Source organism: Vanessa cardui, chromosome 6, assembly GCF_905220365.1.
Source record: "Vanessa cardui chromosome 6, ilVanCard2.1, whole genome shotgun sequence".
NCBI lineage: Eukaryota > Metazoa > Arthropoda > Insecta > Lepidoptera > Nymphalidae > Vanessa > Vanessa cardui.
In genome coordinates, this window is record NC_061128.1 from 203,588 (window position 1) to 224,249 (window position 20,662).

General features: G+C 35.5%; 3 protein-coding genes across 6 annotated transcripts; 2 read left to right on the top strand and 1 right to left on the bottom strand.

Moving 5' to 3' along the window:
* The first annotated feature begins 4,863 nt into the window (after positions 1-4,863).
* Positions 4,864-9,580, top strand: LOC124530290 (piggyBac transposable element-derived protein 4-like). Of its 4 annotated transcripts, none has more exons than XM_047104391.1 (8): positions 4,864-5,140; positions 5,453-5,511; positions 5,966-6,049; positions 6,154-6,246; positions 6,347-6,728; positions 6,804-6,872; positions 6,956-7,024; positions 7,245-9,580. In XM_047104391.1, the coding sequence occupies exon 8, from the start codon at positions 7,696-7,698 to the stop codon at positions 9,568-9,570; it is 1,875 nt and encodes a 624-aa protein (XP_046960347.1). In that variant the 5' UTR covers positions 4,864-5,140; positions 5,453-5,511; positions 5,966-6,049; positions 6,154-6,246; positions 6,347-6,728; positions 6,804-6,872; positions 6,956-7,024; positions 7,245-7,695; the 3' UTR covers positions 9,571-9,580. The 4 variants fall into 4 exon arrangements, with proteins under 4 accessions (XP_046960347.1, XP_046960348.1, XP_046960346.1 ...); XM_047104390.1 differs by lacking the exon at positions 4,864-5,140 and having other exon boundaries at positions 5,353-6,049; positions 7,245-7,280; positions 7,518-7,589; positions 7,667-9,580; XM_047104392.1 differs by lacking the exon at positions 5,453-5,511.
* Positions 9,581-14,995: 5,415 nt separating this feature from the next.
* LOC124530527 lies at positions 14,996-17,050 on the bottom strand. Its single transcript, XM_047104716.1, has 2 exons — positions 16,861-17,050; positions 14,996-16,569 (listed from the first exon to the last, which is right to left on the bottom strand). Exons 1-2 carry the CDS (start codon positions 16,991-16,993, stop codon positions 15,521-15,523), a joined length of 1,182 nt encoding a protein of 393 aa, XP_046960672.1. The 5' UTR covers positions 16,994-17,050; the 3' UTR covers positions 14,996-15,520.
* Positions 17,051-17,915: 865 nt separating this feature from the next.
* On the top strand, positions 17,916-18,377 carry LOC124530416. The gene has a single exon (XM_047104583.1). The coding sequence runs from the start codon at positions 17,916-17,918 to the stop codon at positions 18,375-18,377; it is 462 nt and encodes a 153-aa protein (XP_046960539.1).
* The last annotated feature ends 2,285 nt before the right edge of the window (positions 18,378-20,662 follow it).

Here is a 20,662-nt window from a genome sequence, read left to right on the forward strand (position 1 = left end):
TATTCGAGGAGGCAGGGAGGTTTTATACAAAGTACATTTTACGCAATAATTTAATCTATCTCGACAATTCGCCGACGATCTCGTCTGTGCAATCGCAGACATAAATTCTCCAGTAAAAACGTTATATTTTGTGCCTAAATAATTAATCTATTAAAAATATTTAATCAACGAAAGCAATTCGAACATCATTATCAATGCTCAAGTACTCGACTAATTAAATTATTCGAACGATTGTTTTAATGAATTATTGATAGATCGATTTAAAATAGCTTTGAAATAATCGAAGAAGCAAACGCGACAGAGACTAGCGTGTGAGAGGGAGACGGCGCTCGTTAGAAGCGCAATGGCGCGCGCGCCAGACAGGGACAGCGCTAGTGGGCGAGTCGCGTGTGCGCGCTCGGCATTTAAAGCCGTGAAGTTCGTTCGTCGCGCCTCTCTATACTTACAGACAAGTTATGTCTATCAAAGAGGAAGTATTTAAAATAGGCTATTTGACAATGCGAAAAATAAATTGTGAATTATTGTAATCAGTGTAGATTATGAGTTTAAAATGGTTATTTACTAACAAAACTTGAAAATAATACTTAATTTATTCAAAAATCTATAAATAAAAATGCTTTTTTTCAAACGTTTGTTACGTGACACAAAACGCTCCTGATTGGCCGAGCTTATGATGAAGTCACTTTCTTGTAAACCTTGCTTTTCTACTATATGTACCACAGATTAAATTACAGCAAAGTGACGTCAGCGACCCCATTGCAGCGCCATTTTGTCCAAGTAGCGTTTTCGCGCGCTATTTAAATATGGAATTTTTAATATGATATTTTTCGGCAAATATGTACTAGAATTAAAAAAATTAACTTTTACTGGCTTCCTTAACCTCTACTAAATAATATAAAGTGGATTTTAAAAGCCAGTCAAATAGCCTATTTAAACTAAAATTAATCACCCTTAATATTTGAAAGTAATTTCATGCTCTGCCGGAGATAGAGTAATAAAATGTGATTGATTATTTTAAAGAGCCGTATGAATTTTCTAGCTGTAGGTCGTTGGGAGTTAAACTATATTTGTTTATTTTCGTAATCGTATAGTACATATTAACGGCTGGATCCGCCAGCGAAGCAAACGTCCCGTATCGTACAAGGAGATAGAGTAGGAGTTTATTTACAAGTAGTGCGTCGTGTCGGGAGGTGAAACCAGATTAAATTAAAGATTGTGCTCGTTATATTTTGATGGTGCAAATCTGTCTAAAATTGTTGAAACTAATGCACTTATTATTTAGTGTTTATTCACTCGTAGCGAATACAAATTATAAATATGAAAGTGTTATTGAAATGTTCGTCCTTGGAGCCGAATGTCATATCTGGCGCCGCGGTGCGTTTGATATCATTTATGAATTTACGATTTATCCAAATTATACATCTTATAATTGTGCTCAATTTTATGACTATACATTATGTTGCTGTATATATATACAATATGTAAATAATACACGCGTCGTAATATACAAAACAAAATCATACATTACTTTCTTAATTAAACCGACCGTGAGACTAACTCACTGTGTAATTTGTTTTGTGAAAAAAGTATACGAAGATATTCGACTAAAATAAATGTAATTAGCGTGTGAGCAAGTATTCGACTACTTTGGTGCTTACTAATGGTAGCTAAGTTTTAAAATATACACGAATTTTGTATCTGTATAAAATTATATTATCGACTGACAAGTATCTGACGTGTATATCGATGGAAATAAATGGTTCTATTGAAAGTATTGTATGTGCTAGTAGCCGCTTGCTCGCTATTGGTAAGGAAGACGCATCACTTTGCTCGCGAAAATAAGTTTACGAATGAATTAGCAAAAATACATTACTTTTTTAAACGAAATATTTATTAATAGATTCCTATTATAATAAATCAAAAGACGGGAAACTATTAATTTAGAAAATATTAGAGAATTTTCAGTTTATTACATACAGTGTAAACTCCATGTAACGTCACTCGATTTAACGGCAAACTCTCTAAAGTGTCGAAATCAATTGGTTTTAGTTGGTTTAGCTTGTATTCAATACAATGATACACTCTACAAAGCATCACACCCACTCTCAATAACGACAACAATTAAGAAATAAAAAGTATCTTTTAAGTTGCTAAAATTAGAAAAAACTGCGCATCTGTGTACGTTTTTTTGTCGCTTTATTATTCTAGCACTCAATAAACTCTATTGTCGGCACCACGCAGTAGGAACTTTCTTCATTTGTTTACAAATTGGGATTGCTTGCACGTGTAGACTGTGACCATGCCTAATAAGTAGGAGTCACGGATTGCAACGTTATCATATGTATTCTACGATTGATGAGGTGGAAACAGAACTTGAGTTTGATAGCGACGACGACCTTCCATTAAATGAGTAGATTCAGCAGGTCATCATGGCAGGAAATACGGTAAATTTTCAAACCTACATCGAAGTAAACAACTGCCTGCTTACATCGGCTTCACTCATAGACATAGAAATTTTGGATTCAGTGAGAAAAACTGAAGTTTAAGAACAAAGAGATGAAGAAGATGAGACGGATGAGCTTGAGCCTCCACCGAAAGAAGTTCCGAAAGCTGGAAAATTACTTTCTTTATATCAGATATAAATAAAATAATTAAAAATGGACAACAAAATTAGGTGCAGCAAAAGGCGTCACACAAAACTAACAGAGTATACGCAATAGCGTTCAAATAACATATATATTTTTTGTACATAACTACTAACAATAGACTAAAATAAACTTTTTTTTTTAATTCTGATTTTTCTTCTCTTCATTTAACGACAACTCTCTATAACGCCATAAAATGCACAGTCCGTTCAGTGTCGTTATATAGAGTTTACACTGTATATGTTCTTTATATAAGAAACCTTTTTTTCGATATTATATTTTTAATATTTTTAAGTAGCATAAGTGCAAAGAAATGCATAATACCTGGATTAGTAATATATTCGTAACTGCATTCACAAAATTAGAGAGGATGTCATAATAATATTTTATTTAGTAAACTTTGTATAGAAATGTTAAATCAAATGAATGAAATCAAATCACAACTGACGGACCCTCGTGCCCAGTCTGCGTTTTCGATTTTACAACCAAAGCGAGCGAGCGGATATAAAACACTATTGTGATGCTTCGTGTTCTGTTGTATTATTTGAAATTTATTATAAAGATTTACTATGTAGCAGAGAATTGTATTTGATTGCTATAAATTACTCGCTTTGTTTTACCGAAGCTTCAATAATATCGATTGTACTATTAATACTACACATAAGCCTAATTTCACTATATTTTAAGCGATATTTAACAATGCTTTTATTTTTATGGTCCATGTACTTGAGTGCAAAAGTGTTTCGACTATAATCATATATTTTATATTTCGAAAGCAATGTTTTTCAAACACTTTTGCACTGAGTACAGTTGAAACAGTGATTCCTTTAGATTGTACGCAGGTGTGCCGTTAGGAAATAATATATATGAATGTAACTTATCCATCAAAATATTGCTTTAAGTACAGTCAACAAAACAAGAGTTATTGACTGTCTGTGTCGGCCTATCCCCGGTGTTGTGTATAGCGGTAGTCGTAAGCGAGCCAGCAGAGGCATACTACACGATGTAGATAGGTGAAGTGTTGGTCGGTGATACTCAGCTTTATTGTAGCTAGAAAATGAATTATATAGTCTATATATTATTGTAATTTTATATATTTCTGAATGATGTTATTTTAGAAACTGCTCATATTTACTGTCACTAACGGTATTCGTAGACGATCTGTGTATTCATAACAACAGCGAACGTGACTACTTATTGCGTTTGTCTGAACACGCCCAGTCTTAGCGACATCTAACTGATTTGCAGATGTCTCAAATAAAGATTCTTCTCATCTTTTATTAATACAGTGTGTACTATAAACATCGTTCAAGATGGATAAATATATTATTGTTATAAAATTCGAAATATTATATGAGGGTATATTATTGACGTCATTTGTAAAAATTTAAGCCGAATTATTGTTCTGGTGTATATGCAGTATGTTTTATTGTTATAATAGGACGTATTAGAATGGTGACCAAAAAGAAAACCTGCACAGGCGGTGGATCTAAATAGAAAATTTGACATTGACTACAAATAAGACAAAAATTGTAAAATGGTAAATGAAGGTTGAAAACGAATTTTAAATTATATTGTTGTATTCGATCGAAAGTAAGTAAATGAATATTATTTTTGCACCGGAAATTAAGAATCATAATCGTTTTGATTGTTTCACACTATTATTCGAGTTTTTGGTAGCAAAAGGGGGTTTGACTCATTAAAACATGTGTGTACAGAACTAACGACGAGGCTTAAATTTTTATAAAGACAGGTTTGAGGTTTATATTTTTATAAACGGAGTATAAAGTAAACGAATGTTCCAAGTGCTTTTGTATGACGTAAAGATACAGCGACTAATTTAGCACGTTAATATCAAACTGTTCAATTATTTACTTAATAAATTGATTTGATACAAGCCTTTGTTTCATTATAATTTGTGTACCATGTGTGGAGTTTTTCAACCATCCTATTAAATGTTATGTTTTATGTATTAAATATATTATGGATTTAGCATCAGAACTCTTGCGACGTAGACATTCATTAAGAAAGGATTTTTGTAAGTCTTAAATTTTCGCGATTATTACACATTTAAATAAAACTAATTATAACGGATGAATCGCGTATATTAATTATTTTTAAACATCCCGACGTTTCGAGCACTTTGCAGTGTTCGTGGTCACGGGTAGACTAAGATGACATTTGTCTATTTGAAGAACAAAGGAAATATTATTAACCACTCAAACGTCCGGGCGACTATAGTCGCCCAAAAATTTTTCCGGTTGAACGTTAGGGCGACTATGGCAGCCCAACAGACTTGTTAATTTTTAAGTCGTTTTTCTTTATGTTATCGTTGAAATAGCTTATTTTTTTCGACACTATACGTATCTATGATAAAAAACGTGTACTGTTTCATTCATCAGAAGTCTGTGGCTACTCAGAAATTAAAAAAAAAAAATGTCAAATATCACTCTTGTGTTTTGGTGAAGTGCTTTGGTTGTGCTAGTGTTTATAATGTAAGTATTTCTGTTTTTACTATTTTAATGTATGATTATCGTATATCGAATTTATTGTTGAGATTCATACTCAACGAATATTGTCAAATATCCTATGAATAAAGTCTGTTGCGACGATAAATTGACATGGAAACAAAATATGTTTTGTTGTTCGCTAGATTTAAGCCATATTTTTCTGTTGATTCTAAAAAATATTGATTAATAACTACTTGTAGACAGTAAACAATTCATAATTACTGCTTAAACACCCTCTCAAGGTTAAAATGTAACAAAAGAAGTGAGTATTTTAAGTTTTATTGTCCTGTTCCGCAGATTTTAATGGCGGGCGACTACGGCCGCCCGTAACGTTTACGTATTTTGTCAAAATAAGGGTTTGTACAAACGGCAAACGGTACTGTGCGGGATATGGGTTTTCCACGTTGGCTTTTGCTTTTATTTGGTTTTGCGTTTTTAAAATTTGGTGTGGACCTTTTAATTAGCTTTTTTTATTAAAAACTTTTATTTGACTTTATTGTTTGTTCGGGTTATATCTTGCAACTAAATTTTAAAGCACTTATCCTCATCCTATTGAGTTTAAATTTTGCATACACGCTTATTATGAATGACAATCCATGATTAGTTCTGTGACGAGAAGAATATATAAATAAAAAAATATGCAGTATCATTTTTGTTGCTTTGTGTATGTGTGTGTGTTGGAGTTGGAGTTTTGGAAAATATGTCTAACAAAAAATCTTAAAATTTATTTGCTGCTTTGTATTCTGTTTTAACGTGAATGTGAATATTTTTATTTTTAAGAAATCTAACATTGAATTATACAAATTTTAGGTCTGAGAATATAAATGTTTGTGGTGGCCAAGGCAGTGGCAGCCAAGGCCGTGGGGGACGTGGTGATGTGCTGATTGATCAACTGTAAGTGAACGTTTTTTTAGTAAAAGGGTCCCATATGTGACAACTTTTTATTTTGCAACTATTAAAGCGTAAAGTAGTAGTAACAGTTTATAATTATTTTTTAGATCTATTAGTAACAATGCGGCAAGAGGGGCGCGTCGACGTGGACGTGGGCATGCGCGAGGACAAGGCCGTGGGAGAGGACGAGGTGGACAGGCGTGCGTATCTTTTTCTATGATAGCAATCGAAAAAGTCTGCAGGAAGACATATGTATACAGACATATATTTTACAGCTTTTTTAAAAATTACTTTTTTCAGTGCTATTCAAGAAGACCCGTTACACCAAATCCGGGCGGAGAGGCAACTCACCCAACGCTGCATTAACGCGCTCCCGGCAGAGGCGAAGCGAAAATTTTTAACCCGCAAACGGGAAGCTGAACTGGAGCGCATGCTCCTACCGGATGCACCACCACGCAAACGAGCAACAAAGAATGAATATATATATACACACACACACACACACACATATATATATATATATATATATATATATATATATATATGTGTGTGTTTGTGTGTAATATCGCTATATATTAAAACTATCAGTTTGTCTTTTCAGTAACATATTACAATACATAATTATTTTACAGAAAGGCATCTCCAGAACGAATACCCTGCGTCTTCAAAGACCTACCAGGACGTAAGATCATTACCTCATTGTCATTAGTAATTTGCCTTGTTTAAAGTTCGCTACATGTAAATTTGTTTGTTTCAGAACACTCGTACACTCGTCCAGGTGAACCCGCAGCAGTTCCATCCACATCACGTGGCCCTCAATTTGTAGGTAAGGTCATGACTTGATCGTGTTGTGGTTATTAGTGATTTGCCATGTATAAAGTGCGCTATATCTAAATTTGTTTGTTTCAGAACACTCGTACACTCGTCCAGGTGAACCCGCAGCAGTTCCATCCACATCACGTGGCCCTCAATTTGTAGGTAAGATCATGACTTGATCGTGTTGTGGTTATTAGAGATTTGCCATGAATAAAGTGGTGGTGGTGGTCAAGTAAAGCTATTAATTTAAGAAAACTGAACAGAACCAGCAGTGGTTGCATTTAAGTCAGGCGTATCTCATTCTGTCGTTAAGAAGGTTCTTTCTTATGCCGCACTACTTTGCCTAGTTTAAAATACGTTACATCTAAAGTTATTTTTACAGAACGGTGTCCCTCTGATGCAGCTCTTATTATACCCGGTATGTTTTTTCTGTCTATTTGAATCATGGTAAGAAAAATTTTGCGTGAAAAATCTGTTTGTTTCAGTCAACAAAGCTGGAAGAAAGAGACTGGACCTAACAGCAAATGTCAAAAAGCAAATATTTTTCAGAATCTGATTCTGACTGCTAATTAACTAACTTTTACCAATCAAAAGTCAGAATCAGATTCTGATCAATTCTTATTGTTTTTAGTTCAATTAAATTTCTTTTGTACAGAAATCGGTGCAGAAGTTGTCGTTGCCGCGGCATCCACTTCCAGCCCTTGTAGTTCTGGTCCCCCGGCAATTTGTTAGTATTAATAGCCGGTGTTTATTCATACTAGTATCAGTAAGGGTGATGGGTTTTATATACAAAGTTTATTTCAGGTGTCAATGATCACAGTTATGCAACTGACATGAATGAGTGGTTGCGACTGCTTGACTTCTATGACAGTGACAATGATGACAACCTAAATATTGATGACTTGGACAGTGATATCCTCCCGATTAGATTGGAGCGTAACACTGCGGCTGAACCCGCATGCGTTAATGACTTAACTGCTTTTCAGACCAAAGTTTTACAGGCGGAAGATGACGCTAATGATCGAGCTGTACGTGACATTATCCCTGATGACAGTTACACTTTTAACTGGAGTAAAGACAGACAGACTTTCCACGGTCAGCGTGAGATATTTACTGGAACGTCAGGACCAACTTTTGACGTTAATGTCCAGACTCGACCGACTGACATTTTCGACAAGATGTTCGACGTCGACTTTATCGATGTTATTTGCACAGAGACCAATCGGTACGCAGAGCAGAAGATAGCTTTGCTGCGAGAGCAGAATCAGCTATCCACTCACTCTCGGTTCAACCGGTGGTCTCCTACCGACAGAAACGAAATGATCACATTTTTAACAATACAAATCCTACAGGGCCTCTTTCCTTTACCGGAAGAAGAGGCATATTTTAGATTTAACGGGTTTGGAACATTCCAATATTTTTCAAAAATAATGTCTTATAACAGATTTCTATTGTTAAAAACAATGATTCACTTTGCCGACACGCAGACATTACAGGACAAGACTAAACTATGTAAGATACGACCCATACTAGATTATTTTAACAAAAAGTTTTCGACTCTGTACATGCCTTCGCAAGTGATAGCCATTGACGAATCACTCCTCAAATGGCACGGCAGGCTGAGTTTCGCCCAAAAGATAAAGTCCAAGGCCGCAAAAGTGGGTGTGAAAACATATGAGCTGTGTGATTCGGCTAGTGGCTATCTCTGGGCGTTTTTTGTGTACACAGGCAAAGACACAGAAGTGACTGCTGACAATACAGACGGACAGGTGGACCAACCAGACGACGAACAGCCGATTGACAGACCTGATAATGACGAGACGAATAACAGTCTATCGACGAGTTTTTACAATGACCGACCTACAACGGCTACTGCCAAGATTGTATACGACTTGATCGAGCCCCTGCTTCACCGTGGACATACATTAGTAATGGACAATTTTTATAATAGTCCTTTACTATTGAGATGTCTTAAAAATCAAAAGACAGACTGTTTTGGAACACTGAGACTCAATCGTGAATTCCTTCCTGACGCAGTGAGACACCTAAAAAAGACAGAATTGCGACAAGGTGAAGTAGTGGCCACGTACTGTTCTGATTTGTCCGTTTTGGTATGGCGAGATGCTAACATTGTGAGCTTGATCTCAACATATCATAACCTTCAAATTGAGACTACAGACAAATACAACAGACTGACTTATAAACCAAGCATAGTACTCGACTACAACAAGACCATGGGAGGAATAGACAGGAAAGATCAATTTCTGTCTGCTCAGCCCGTGGAACGTGTGAGGAACAGAGTTTGGTACAAAAAACTCTTCCGTAGACTGTACAATGTTGCAATTTTCAATTGCTTTGTGATATTTTCCAGTGTTCACCGGAAAATATCACATCGTAAGTTTCGGACTGTACTTGCGGAAGACTTACTGAAAAGACATCGACAAATAGATTTGACAAGTGAATCACGACATTTGAATGTCAGATCAAATACGACTGGACAAGTAGTGACGACTGTGAACCGACCTACCGTACGACATAAAACACAGGCCAGACCCATAGTTGACAGCAACCACTTTCCGGTTAGAACAGGATCAAAAAATACATGTTGCTGGATGTGTCCAAAAAAAACCAGGACTATTTGGAAGTGCGAAGAATGCGACGTCAATCTTTGCATCGAGGGTTGTTTTAAGGCCTATCATAAACCGTAGGAAGAACAGGGTGAGTGCTTGAAGAAGAGAGAATTTCAATGAAATTAGACACATGCAGGTTTCCTCACGATGTATATGTATATAACAACTTTTATATATTAAGTATAATTAAATAATAAAACCTAATTAAAATTTACCTTTTATTTTACATAATATGATTTACATTTTTTATATATTAATATTAAATAAAATAATAGCATCTAATATTTGTCTTTTATTTCAAATATGACCATTTGCGTTAAAACTAGTGTGTACGAAACCTTAAAAGGTCGGCCATCTTGACGACATTTCGCTGTCGAGTGTTATCGCGATGCGAGTCGTGATAATTGTGGAGAGAGTGTTTTTGTTTTGGTTTATTTTAAGATTTACGGTATGTTAAGTATTGACTTTTAGGTACCAAATGAAAGCTTATATAATCTATTTTCACGATAAATAGATAAAATTAATATAAACTATAAAGTAAAGTACTAAAACTTGGTATAAAATAAAAGTTAACTAAAATTTTACCTATTTTTCTACATTTTTATTTTATTTTTTGTACTTTAAGTTAATATTTGTCTTTTAATATTAACAAATATCAATTCTCCATAGATTCAGCTATGTGTAGGTATTTTTTACTTTGCTATAGCTTTAGTAATTAGTCAGATATCATGCTTTAAAGTTGATAAGGGAACATACGCTCAGCGCTGCGAAATTACGATCGCGCGGGCGGACGTTTGACCGGAAAACAGCTGTCAAACTCGGACGTTCAAGTGGTTAACAACTACCGCCAACGATTTCTCAATTGATATCTTGAGTAACGTTCCGGTTGCACGCAGAAGGCACTAACTGTATCTTTAGGTCTTGCAGTCTGTTGGATTTGGGATTTTAAATTTTTAATAAGTGGATCCCAGGTGTTAGAAAGTCTCCAACCATCTTCTCTATTGAAGTTCGGATGTTTTTGAATTTCAATAGCCTCGCGTATCATTCTAGGAATGAATCTGTGTTCTCTAGCGAGGATCTGTGGTTTATCAAATCGGATAAAATGGTTAGGTTTATCCAGAGCATGTTCACAGACTGCAGACTTAGAAGAACGCCTATTTTTGACATCTCCTATATGTTCCTTGACCCTGGTACCGATGCTTCTCTTTGTTTGGCCTATGTAAGATAAACCACACTCACATTCGAGTTTATATACTCCTGCAGTTTGTAAAGGGATATTACTCTTGATAGGTCTCAAGAACTGGCTCACTTTCTTATGAGGCTTGTAAACGGTTTTAATCGAAGCTCGCTTCAAGATGTTACCAATCCTGTCTGTAACTCCTTTCACATATGGTAGAAATGCAGGTTGTCGCTCAACTGTGGGTGGCTTGATACGGCTTCTGCGATGCTGGCGAGGCACGGGCAGCTTGTTCTGGTGGAGTGCAAGCTTGACCTGACGTAGCTCGTCCTCTAGGTGTTCAGCATCGCAGAGATGGTGGGCTCTCTGAAACAAAGATTTGCCAACGGTAGCTAACTGACTAGGGTGGTGGTGCGAGTCACCATTGAGGTATTTGTTTGTGTGTGTGGGTTTCCTATAAACTGTGTGACTTAATGTATTATCAGGATTCTTGATAATAAGGATGTCAAGGAAAGCTAAAGAATTATTTGCCTCTAATTCCATAGTAAATTGAATGTTCTTATTTATAGAATTAAGATGTACTAAAAATGCAGATGTCAGATCACTAGGTAATATTGTGAAAGTGTCATCTACGTACCGTTTATAAAACCTAGGTGTTATTGGTCCGGAGCGAAGAGCCCTCTCCTCCAGGTCTTCCATGAATAAATCGGCGACCACAGGGGATACTGGAGAACCCATGGCTACCCCGTCGACTTGTACATAGAATTCATCATTCCACAATAAATAACCTGATGTGAGGCAGTGATGTAACAGCTCTGCATATTCAATAGGCATGTTGTGTGTCTGTAGCTTCCTCTTAACAATTTCGATGCAGTCTTGTATAGGTAAGCATGTAAACAATGACTGGACATCAAAACTAACCATTGTCTCGTTGTTGGTTAATTTAAGGTCTTTGATTTCACCAACAAACTGGTAAGAATCCTTGACATACGCCGCAGTGTGTCCTCGGAGGGGTGATAATATCCTTGCTATGTGTTGAGCCAATCTATATGTTGGTGTATCGATTTGGCTTACAATAGGACGCAGCGGAGCACCAGTTTTATGGATCTTAGGTAACCCATACAGTTAAATGACGATGGAATACTGTTCACAGAATGTGTAAAATCGTGCATAATTGTGCAGTTTACTAATTTTGGAGCAGTTGGTTGTCAGGATGGCTGCGACATCGTCAGGTAAATGAGCAATAACAATTATATAGTATTGTTTTCCATGCCGAGTTTAACTGCTCGGTGGCAGTTTCGTGTTTGCGACTGGCGATAGTGCTGACGACGCATCACGTCACTCCGCCGCCAGTTCAACGCCCCAGATTGAAGCGTTGTCACAGCGAAGTAGCCCGATTCCCAAAAGTGCTTACGCTGCTGTAGCTGCTAAACCTGCTGCATCGCAGAGTAAGACACAGAAAGAGGGAAAACAGATCCAAATAGTCCAAACCCACGAGGATCTGAGACAACCGGGTTTGAAAACAAACCGGGTAGATGCAGATGGCTTCGTCAAAGTTGAGAAGAAGAAGAAGCCGTCGAGCCGCAACCAGTGCGGGAGCGCACAGCCGTCGGATGCAGGAACTTCGTTGCGGACAGCTGTTCCAACAACACAGCTGTACCTGTCCCGTCTACGTTACTCCACAAAGGCAGAGGAGATTGTGGAGTATATTCGCATGAAAACGACGTGGATATTGAGGGTCGTGAAGTTGGAATCGCGTTACAACGTGAATTTTAATTCATTTGTGGTGCGCGTTCCGACTCAACATCTAGCGACCTTCATGCAGCAGAGTTTTTGGCCAACGGGTGTGGTGTTTCGTAGATTTCGTGGCAGGATACCCTGCACCACGCGCAACAGCACATGATAGTGTAGTGTAGTGTAGTGTAGTTATAAGTTTAGGAAAATATGTATTAGTATATTTTTAAGATAATGTATATTATGTAGTTATATTTCTATGGGCCACTGTTGCCTGATTTAAATAAACAAATAAATTAAACTAAATACAATTTATGTAACGATAAAACAATGTAATATTCATAATAATCTCGTGTTGGACGTTTGTTTATTAATGTGATAGTGTCGTATTGTTCGCGTTAACGTGATTGTGTCAAAATCGCTAAACAAAAACAAAACGCTCTTGTACTATGATCATATTAAAAAAATCCTACATTATGCTATAATTATACGGAGTTTAATTAAAATGCTCGTGGTTTCATGCGATGCGGTGTGGACAGCCGTTGCCCGTTGCCATTATAAAATTATCGCGCCTTAGAAAATTAATTAATGCTCGTCAGTTAATCTTGCATAGTGTTTTTACTCTGTATGTGTATTATTATAATTATTAAGTTTTTAGTTTTATTTAAGTATCAAATCATCCTAATTACAATATACCTTATCCTTATCCATGGGTGGCTGATTTTTTTACTACTTACTCAAAAAAAATCAAAATCAAAGTATACTTTATTCAAGTGGGCTTTTACAAGCACTTTCGAATCGTCATTTAACAATTAAGTGAAGCTACCACCGGTTCGGAAAGTAGATTCTACCGAGAAGAACCAGCAAGAAACTCAGTAGTTACTCTTTTTCAACATTTAAAAAAAATACAGTCATGTTAGTTAATACAATTATTTAAATTAATATATCCTGCCTGGAAGTCAACAGGTATTAATTCCACGCTTTTTTATCATCTACAAAATCTTTTATCGAATAATACGCCTTTTTCACCAATGTATTTTTTATAAACGATTTGAATTTACGAGACGGCAAAGTTAAAAATGTCTGTGGAATTTTATTATAGAAATGGATACCATGCCCCAAGAAACATTTATTGACTTTGCGGAGTCGGAAACTTGGCGTTATAAGCTTATCCTTACTTCTAGTGCATATACAATGATTATCACTGATTTTATCAAAGTGATCAATGTTACTGTGAATATACATGATATTGTTGTAAATATATTGCGACGCAACAGTGAGTATTCCTACTCTGTTAAAAACATCCCGAAGAGAGTCTCTACCTCCAAGATTATAAATAAACCGAATTGCTCTCTTTTGTAAAATAAAGACAGATTCAATGTCTGCAGCGTTACCCCAAAGTAATATGCCATATGACATAATACTGTGAAAAGAACCAAAATAAACTAAACGAGCGGTATCAATATCAGTTAGTTGTCTAACTTTTCTAACTGCGTATGCTGCGGAGCTGAGTCTCCCTGTTAGGGACGACAAATGGGGACTCCACTGAAGTCTGGAATCCAATTCTATTCCCAAGAACACGGTAGTATCGGCTACATCAAGCGGGCCACCGCTTAAAGATATATTATAATTTTGTTTTCTAACATTGGGTAGGGTAAAAACTACACATTTTGTTTTTTGAGTATTCAAACCAAATTATTTACATTAAACCAATCTTGTATCTGTGATAAGGCACCGTTCACATCGTCATAGTCAGTTTTTTTTCCTGTCAACCTTAAAAATCAGTGAAGTATCGTCAGCAAATAATACTATATCACAAATACCTTTAACAAACAAACTTTTTTACTTCTACTACTACCGCTAATTATAAAATCAAACACTACGATTTACTCATACACAACTTTTCACTTATTTAACATAATTTTAACAATAAGGTAAGTTCGGAACATCGCACATGTTTTGCTCTTAAAAAAGTTGCTATAGGAAACTGGTAAGAGAAACCTGCTAGGTGTAAGCGTCATCTAGGTCCAGAGGTATTGTGTAATGGTTTAGTTGTACTGCATTATATTTAATTACGATTAGCTGCTTCAGCGGGGAACACAACGGCAGGTGAGAGAGTGTAGTATTGAACCTTTCTTTGGGGTCTATTTCACTCGTTAATACAATGTTTACTTAACACATAACATTGATATTTGTTGTAAATATAACGTGATGCCATCGTAAACATTCTAACTTTGGTAAAACAACTGGAATAAAGTTTCCAGCTCTGAGATTTCAAATAACTTTCAATTGTGTTGTTGTCAATGTTGTAATGTTGTGTGTACAGAATATATATTAATTGTTTTGTGGGAAAAAATCATACAAATTTATACGTTTATGAATGTTTTGGTATCGATACGTTTATTACTGTGTTAAATTTTACGAACACATTAAAAATTACTATTATAATATTGCATCTTATGTCACGACCAATCAGATTCGAATAGTCCTCGAGCGGAGTCGAAGCGTCATCTTAACATTTTGGCGGGAAATATGTAGTGTTAATATAGTCTATGTCTATGACGTGAATTAAGACTTATAGAGTGCGTTTCAACGAATAGTTCCTATGGCGTCATGTTGACAGCAATGTTTTCCAGAGTTGCCAAATTAATTACAATAATTTACCTCAAAGCAAGGGCAAATCAAGTATCCTTTATTCAGTATTTTATTATCGATGTTTAAAAAATATCAAAATTCAACAAAAACATACTTATTTCGTTAACCAATACGACGTAGGTTAGTGTCGCAAAAAAATATTTCTTGTTGGTTATTCACTATACTTTATAAAAAATATTTTATTTAAAAAATAAAAAAATATTTAAAATTTAAAAAATATTTTATTTAAATCTTTTTCTGGTAATTATGATCACACAAAAGTCGTACATTTGATATGTGGTAATTGTGTTCATTCAGCGGACTAATACCCGGAAGATCGTTATCTTCATCGTCTATATCATCGTCCTCATTGTCAGAAGTATCGCTTTCGCCTCCCACTTCAATTATAAATCTGTCTGTCTCATTATCAATTACAGGACCATCGGCGAAATATTTTTCTTCAATTTTATTCACATGCTCACATTATTTTCTCCAATCTGCTTCAGTGATCGTTGCAAAGGCTTCCTCGGTGATTTGGACGATCTTATTGGCCTCTTGTCCCACGTTTTTTTCAGCTATTCGTCTTTTTAAGACACTCCATATGAGTTCTATGGGATTTAAATCGCAATGGTAAGGTGGAAGCCTTACTACTTTATGCCCATGCTCTTCCAACATCCTATCAGCCTCATAAACAGGCGGCTGTCGGTGTTCTTTTATAATTTCAAATAACTGGGCTTTTATCATCGTTGGCAAGTATGAGAGATCATTACTCGTAATCCAGTTTTGCATTTCAGTCTTTGTGCTTGACATGGTTGGAGCTTTATTGACCTGTACTGTATGATAAGAGGCATTATCCATCACCACAATTGACTGTGGAGGCAGATTTGGTATCAATTTTTCACTAAGCCACTTATTAAAGTTTGTTTGGTTCATGTCATCATGATAATCGGCCGCTTGTGATTGGGATCTGAAAATGAGTTGAGCATTAGGTATGAAACCCATAGCACCACCCGCGTGGACGATAATCCATCGTGGCCCTTTGGAGTCTGACGACAAAGCACCTTGTTCTTTTTCGCTTTGCCAACATTTTCCAGCGCAGTATGTTGCGTGTATATATGTCTCGTCCAAATAAACTACTGGGCATTGGTTCCCGATACGATTCTGGCGCATTACTTCCAAGAATCGATAACGCCAGGCAACAATATCAGGTCTCTCCATTAAGACATTTCGTTTCGATCTACATTTTTTGAAATAAAACCCCATCTCTTTCATTATTCTCCACAAAGTGGTACGACTTCCTTTGAAATCTATCTCACTTTTCATTTCATGTAATAATTTTGTTAAAGTAGGCAATTCCTTTTTTACAGAATAAAATTCATGAATTTTGTGTCTTATAGCGCACCGCTCGAAGTCATCCAGGTCGATTCTTTTAGGCCGGGGACCACTTTTACGTGGTGTTGAAACCTTAGTCGAGGTTCTGGCTGCTACCTCTCCTTCTTTAGTGATTTTGGTAACAGTTTTTTCGCATACACCTAAAACAATTTTTTTGTTGATTTATCCATTGTCTCGCTCATAAGTAAAAGTAGCCGCAGTAAGTCCATTTGCTTAAATAGTATCCGATGATAGTGTACTATATCGAATTTTTCATATTTTTACCTATAATTTTCATTAAAATTCTCTTTGCACATAAATTGCACTATCTAATCGAATGGACTTTACTCATGCTTGGTTCAGTTGAATCTTATCAAAAGGAACTAAGTTATAAAAAAGGCAAAATAAGTGGGGTAATTATCACCTGCTACTGGTAGCCCTATTTAACTGACCTGTAATGGCGGCGACACGAGCCTGAACACATCTTAAAGGAATTAATGGGGCTTCATTACGTTTTTCTCGTTCACAAAATTCCTTCGCCTTCAACACGATTCTTCTTTCACCACTCTTCAAAGTTTTGGGCATGATTTCAGTCAAAAATCAAATAAAATTAAATAAAATCTGCGAAAGCACTTTCTCGTGTCAGTGATGTTGACAGACAAGGGTGCCAATATAATGCCATAGGAACTATTCGTTGAAACGCACTATAGTCTGTTCGCGTTAAAGATGCAGTGAGTTGCCATTGTTTACCGGCCCCTTTGACCAATTACAAAGTCAAGTTCACATTGAACAGGTAGAGACATAAGTTCGAACGTGATGGTTGTGGATTTAATTAATTATTATTAACTGATATTTTTAAAATTTAAATTAAACTTTTATTATTATTAACTGATATTAAAAAAAAAATGAATACCACACCACTTTGTAAAAATAAAAGTGCGAGAAATGGTGCAACCACGTCTTACAAGAAGAAATTGCCATGTGGGATTTAGATAATGTTATGGAACTCGCTGCAGAAAATTATTTTATTATAAACACTAACGACAACAGTAATAGTGTAAGTAATAGTGATTAAAATATTAATCACTTAATTTCGATTTTTTACGTTAATGTGTACTTTTTAAATTCATTACACTTAGTCTTTAAAACAAATATAATTTGTTGGAATTTTAACACAAATATACATAGACCTTTACCTTTCTTTTAAAAATATTTGATTGGTCAAACAATGACAACTCACTGAATTCTTAACGCGAACAGACTATATAGTCGTATTTTTTATTAGATGAAGCCAGCTGACAGTAACTAATGTCACTTTCTAATATAATGTTGTCATATTTAAAGTAATAGTGGTGCGTTGAGTTGTCGTTCAATCAGATGAATGTAGAATGAGTGTAAATAGTTAATCATTTCAATTGTTCTGCGCTCATGCTGCTTAGTTATTGTTTTTGTTAAGTTTTTCGTTACGTTGTGTTTGTGTACATACAAACTAGAATCGCTGCCTACAATGTCTTGGACTAAAGCTAGAATACAAGAATGGCTAACAAGCAAAAGTGTTTCATTTGAAGCAACAATGGTTAAAGCAAATCTTATAGACATTGTACGGCAGCACAAACGAGAACATTCCGACAAGTATGTTATGGACGAGATGGCAATGCAGCATGGGATAATTGTTTTACGTCTGTCCCCATACCACTGTGAGCTCAATCCCATTGAATTGGTATGGGCGCAGGCTAAAGGATACGTTGCAAAAAATAATAAAACTTTCAAAATGGCAGAAGTAAAGAAACTTTTTGAAGAAGGACTTCAACATACCACGGCTGAAAAATGGAGTAGCTGCATTGCTCATATAATTAAAGAAGAGGATAAAATGTATGGTCTCGACAACATGATCGACAATGTTTCAGATAGATTTATCATTAATGTCACCGAAAGTGATAGTGATGATTTCTCATCTGATGATGAATAAATACAAATTATGTATTCAGCGTTGTTTATTACTTTCATTTCCTACCATGCATTTTTATATTTTATACATTTATAGTTTCAATTATATTATGTATTGAAAACAATATCGGCAGATTTGAACACAAACTAACTACTAAACAATCCAAGCAATTTTATTTATTTAAGAGTTTTTCAATCATTCACTTTGTCACAACACTATTTATTTTTCAATAAAAAGTGACAACACAGTAAACGTCAGTTGACTTCGTCTAATTAAAAATACGACTATAGGTATAGTACGACACAACTTAGATGTCGCATCGGCAAAATTCGTAAAACCGATCAAATCCGAATTGAGTACGCTATCCCAAATTATCAATATTTATTTCTCATGCGAATATGATCTTTGCACAAACGTAATGACTTGTTATATCATATGACCTAATATATTCGTCAATTTGACACGTCGCTTTACATGCACTTGCTTTCTATGACGCGAGAACCTAGCGACGAATAGCGTCGAGTGGCGCGCTAGGAAGCTATTTCTATTGGTTGTGTAAATCGGCAGTGATCGGTTATATATTCATTCCATTGCATTTTCCGTTGCTACATTTGTGTCGTACTATAAGTAATTGTAATACGAAATAAAAATGGCGGGTAGCTGGATTGAGGTTGATGATTGGGAAAGTGATTAGGTAATAAATAATAATGGCGTTGAGTGCAGTTAGGTCGATTGTTACTGTTTGATTGATGTTTTATATCAGTAACTATAAAATAATAATTGTGAAGTGATTCAATATAGTGAAACTTTCTTCATAAAACTATTCAATTATTAGGTACGAATCAGTTTATAGGTACATACCTACTTTTTTTTCTGCTCGCAATCCATCTTGATGACGTCTGGAAGACTTGTAACCACTTATAGTGATGCTGAGAAGGATTGTGGTGGTTTTCTTCGATATATATACAAAAGTAATGAAAAACTAATTATTTAAATAAAAATGAATTAAGAAGTGTATACATTTGCGACAGTCAGATAGATGCGAAGCTGAAGGTTTTGAGTTTAATTAGGGATCCTTGAAACGACATTAAGATCATGTAATAAAATTTAATTTTCAAAGAAAAGGAAACGACGATAAAAATGATTCTCATTGGACTTGTAGCGTACACAAAAGAGTGCATTACAGCCTCGGACCCGCGGTAATTAGTTTAATTAATAAACGGAAGGCGGAGAACAAGATCTAATTAGGCCGGCACCGGTGAGTGCTTCTAATACGATATTAACTTTTTACTAAAGCCTGTCCTGTATTTCGTTTTAATTAACTTTTTTATTTAACTCTATTTTGTATGGTAACGCGTGTCTGAACATTAATCCGATGCGGCCGGAATGCAGGAACATCTTACACGAACACAATGCTTACGACGGGGCCGGATTGAGAAGACCAGTCCTCCAGTCTGGTGCTAAAAAGGTGTACTTAGGTTAATACTTTTTAATATATGAAACAATTTTTTTGGAATTAGATAAATTATTATTTGGAACTATTGAATCATTTTAAACTCTACCAATCTGATACATTGGTCGCCTTATAGTAAATGACACCATCAGTAATATTCCGTATATCGCCCAAGTGAATCTTATCTTGGGAACTACTGTGTCTTGAACCGATATCCTACTCTATCTATAAATCTGATCATATTAAAATTAACTTAAACTAAATATTAGTTTTTGGCGGTAGTACATCTATATTTTTTTGTTTTGGTTAGCTGTCTTACACACTGATTATATTTGGGGCAAATTAGGGGTCTGCTTTATTGAGTACTTAACCTATACCGTTCAATTTATAGCTATGAAAATTTATATACATTTGGGCACAAAGACTATTTTTGCCAAGTCACAAAAAATACCTTGCCGTGAATTGAGTTCTTATCAATGATACTAAATATAGCAACAAAAAAAAAAACAAATAAACATGCTAGAGGTAAAAAAAATTAATTAATTATAATAAACTATACAGCAAGAAGGAATTCTGAACGGTTGTAGTAAATCATAATCCCGCAAATGAGCTTGCAATAGCAGTGGAGGTAGCGTACACGAGTACCTACATGTGTCGGAGGTAGGTATAGATTAGATCTAGTTAGCGTTATGCGAGACTTCACGCCGCAGCTTAGCTACAACTACCTCGGTTTGCTCAGAGGATATCTTGTTTGTTTAGTTCGATCCCTTGAGGTCTCGCTATGCATACATATGCGATGTTTACGGAGCGCATTGTGCATATACTAGAACTGACGTTACAGTTTAGTATTCGT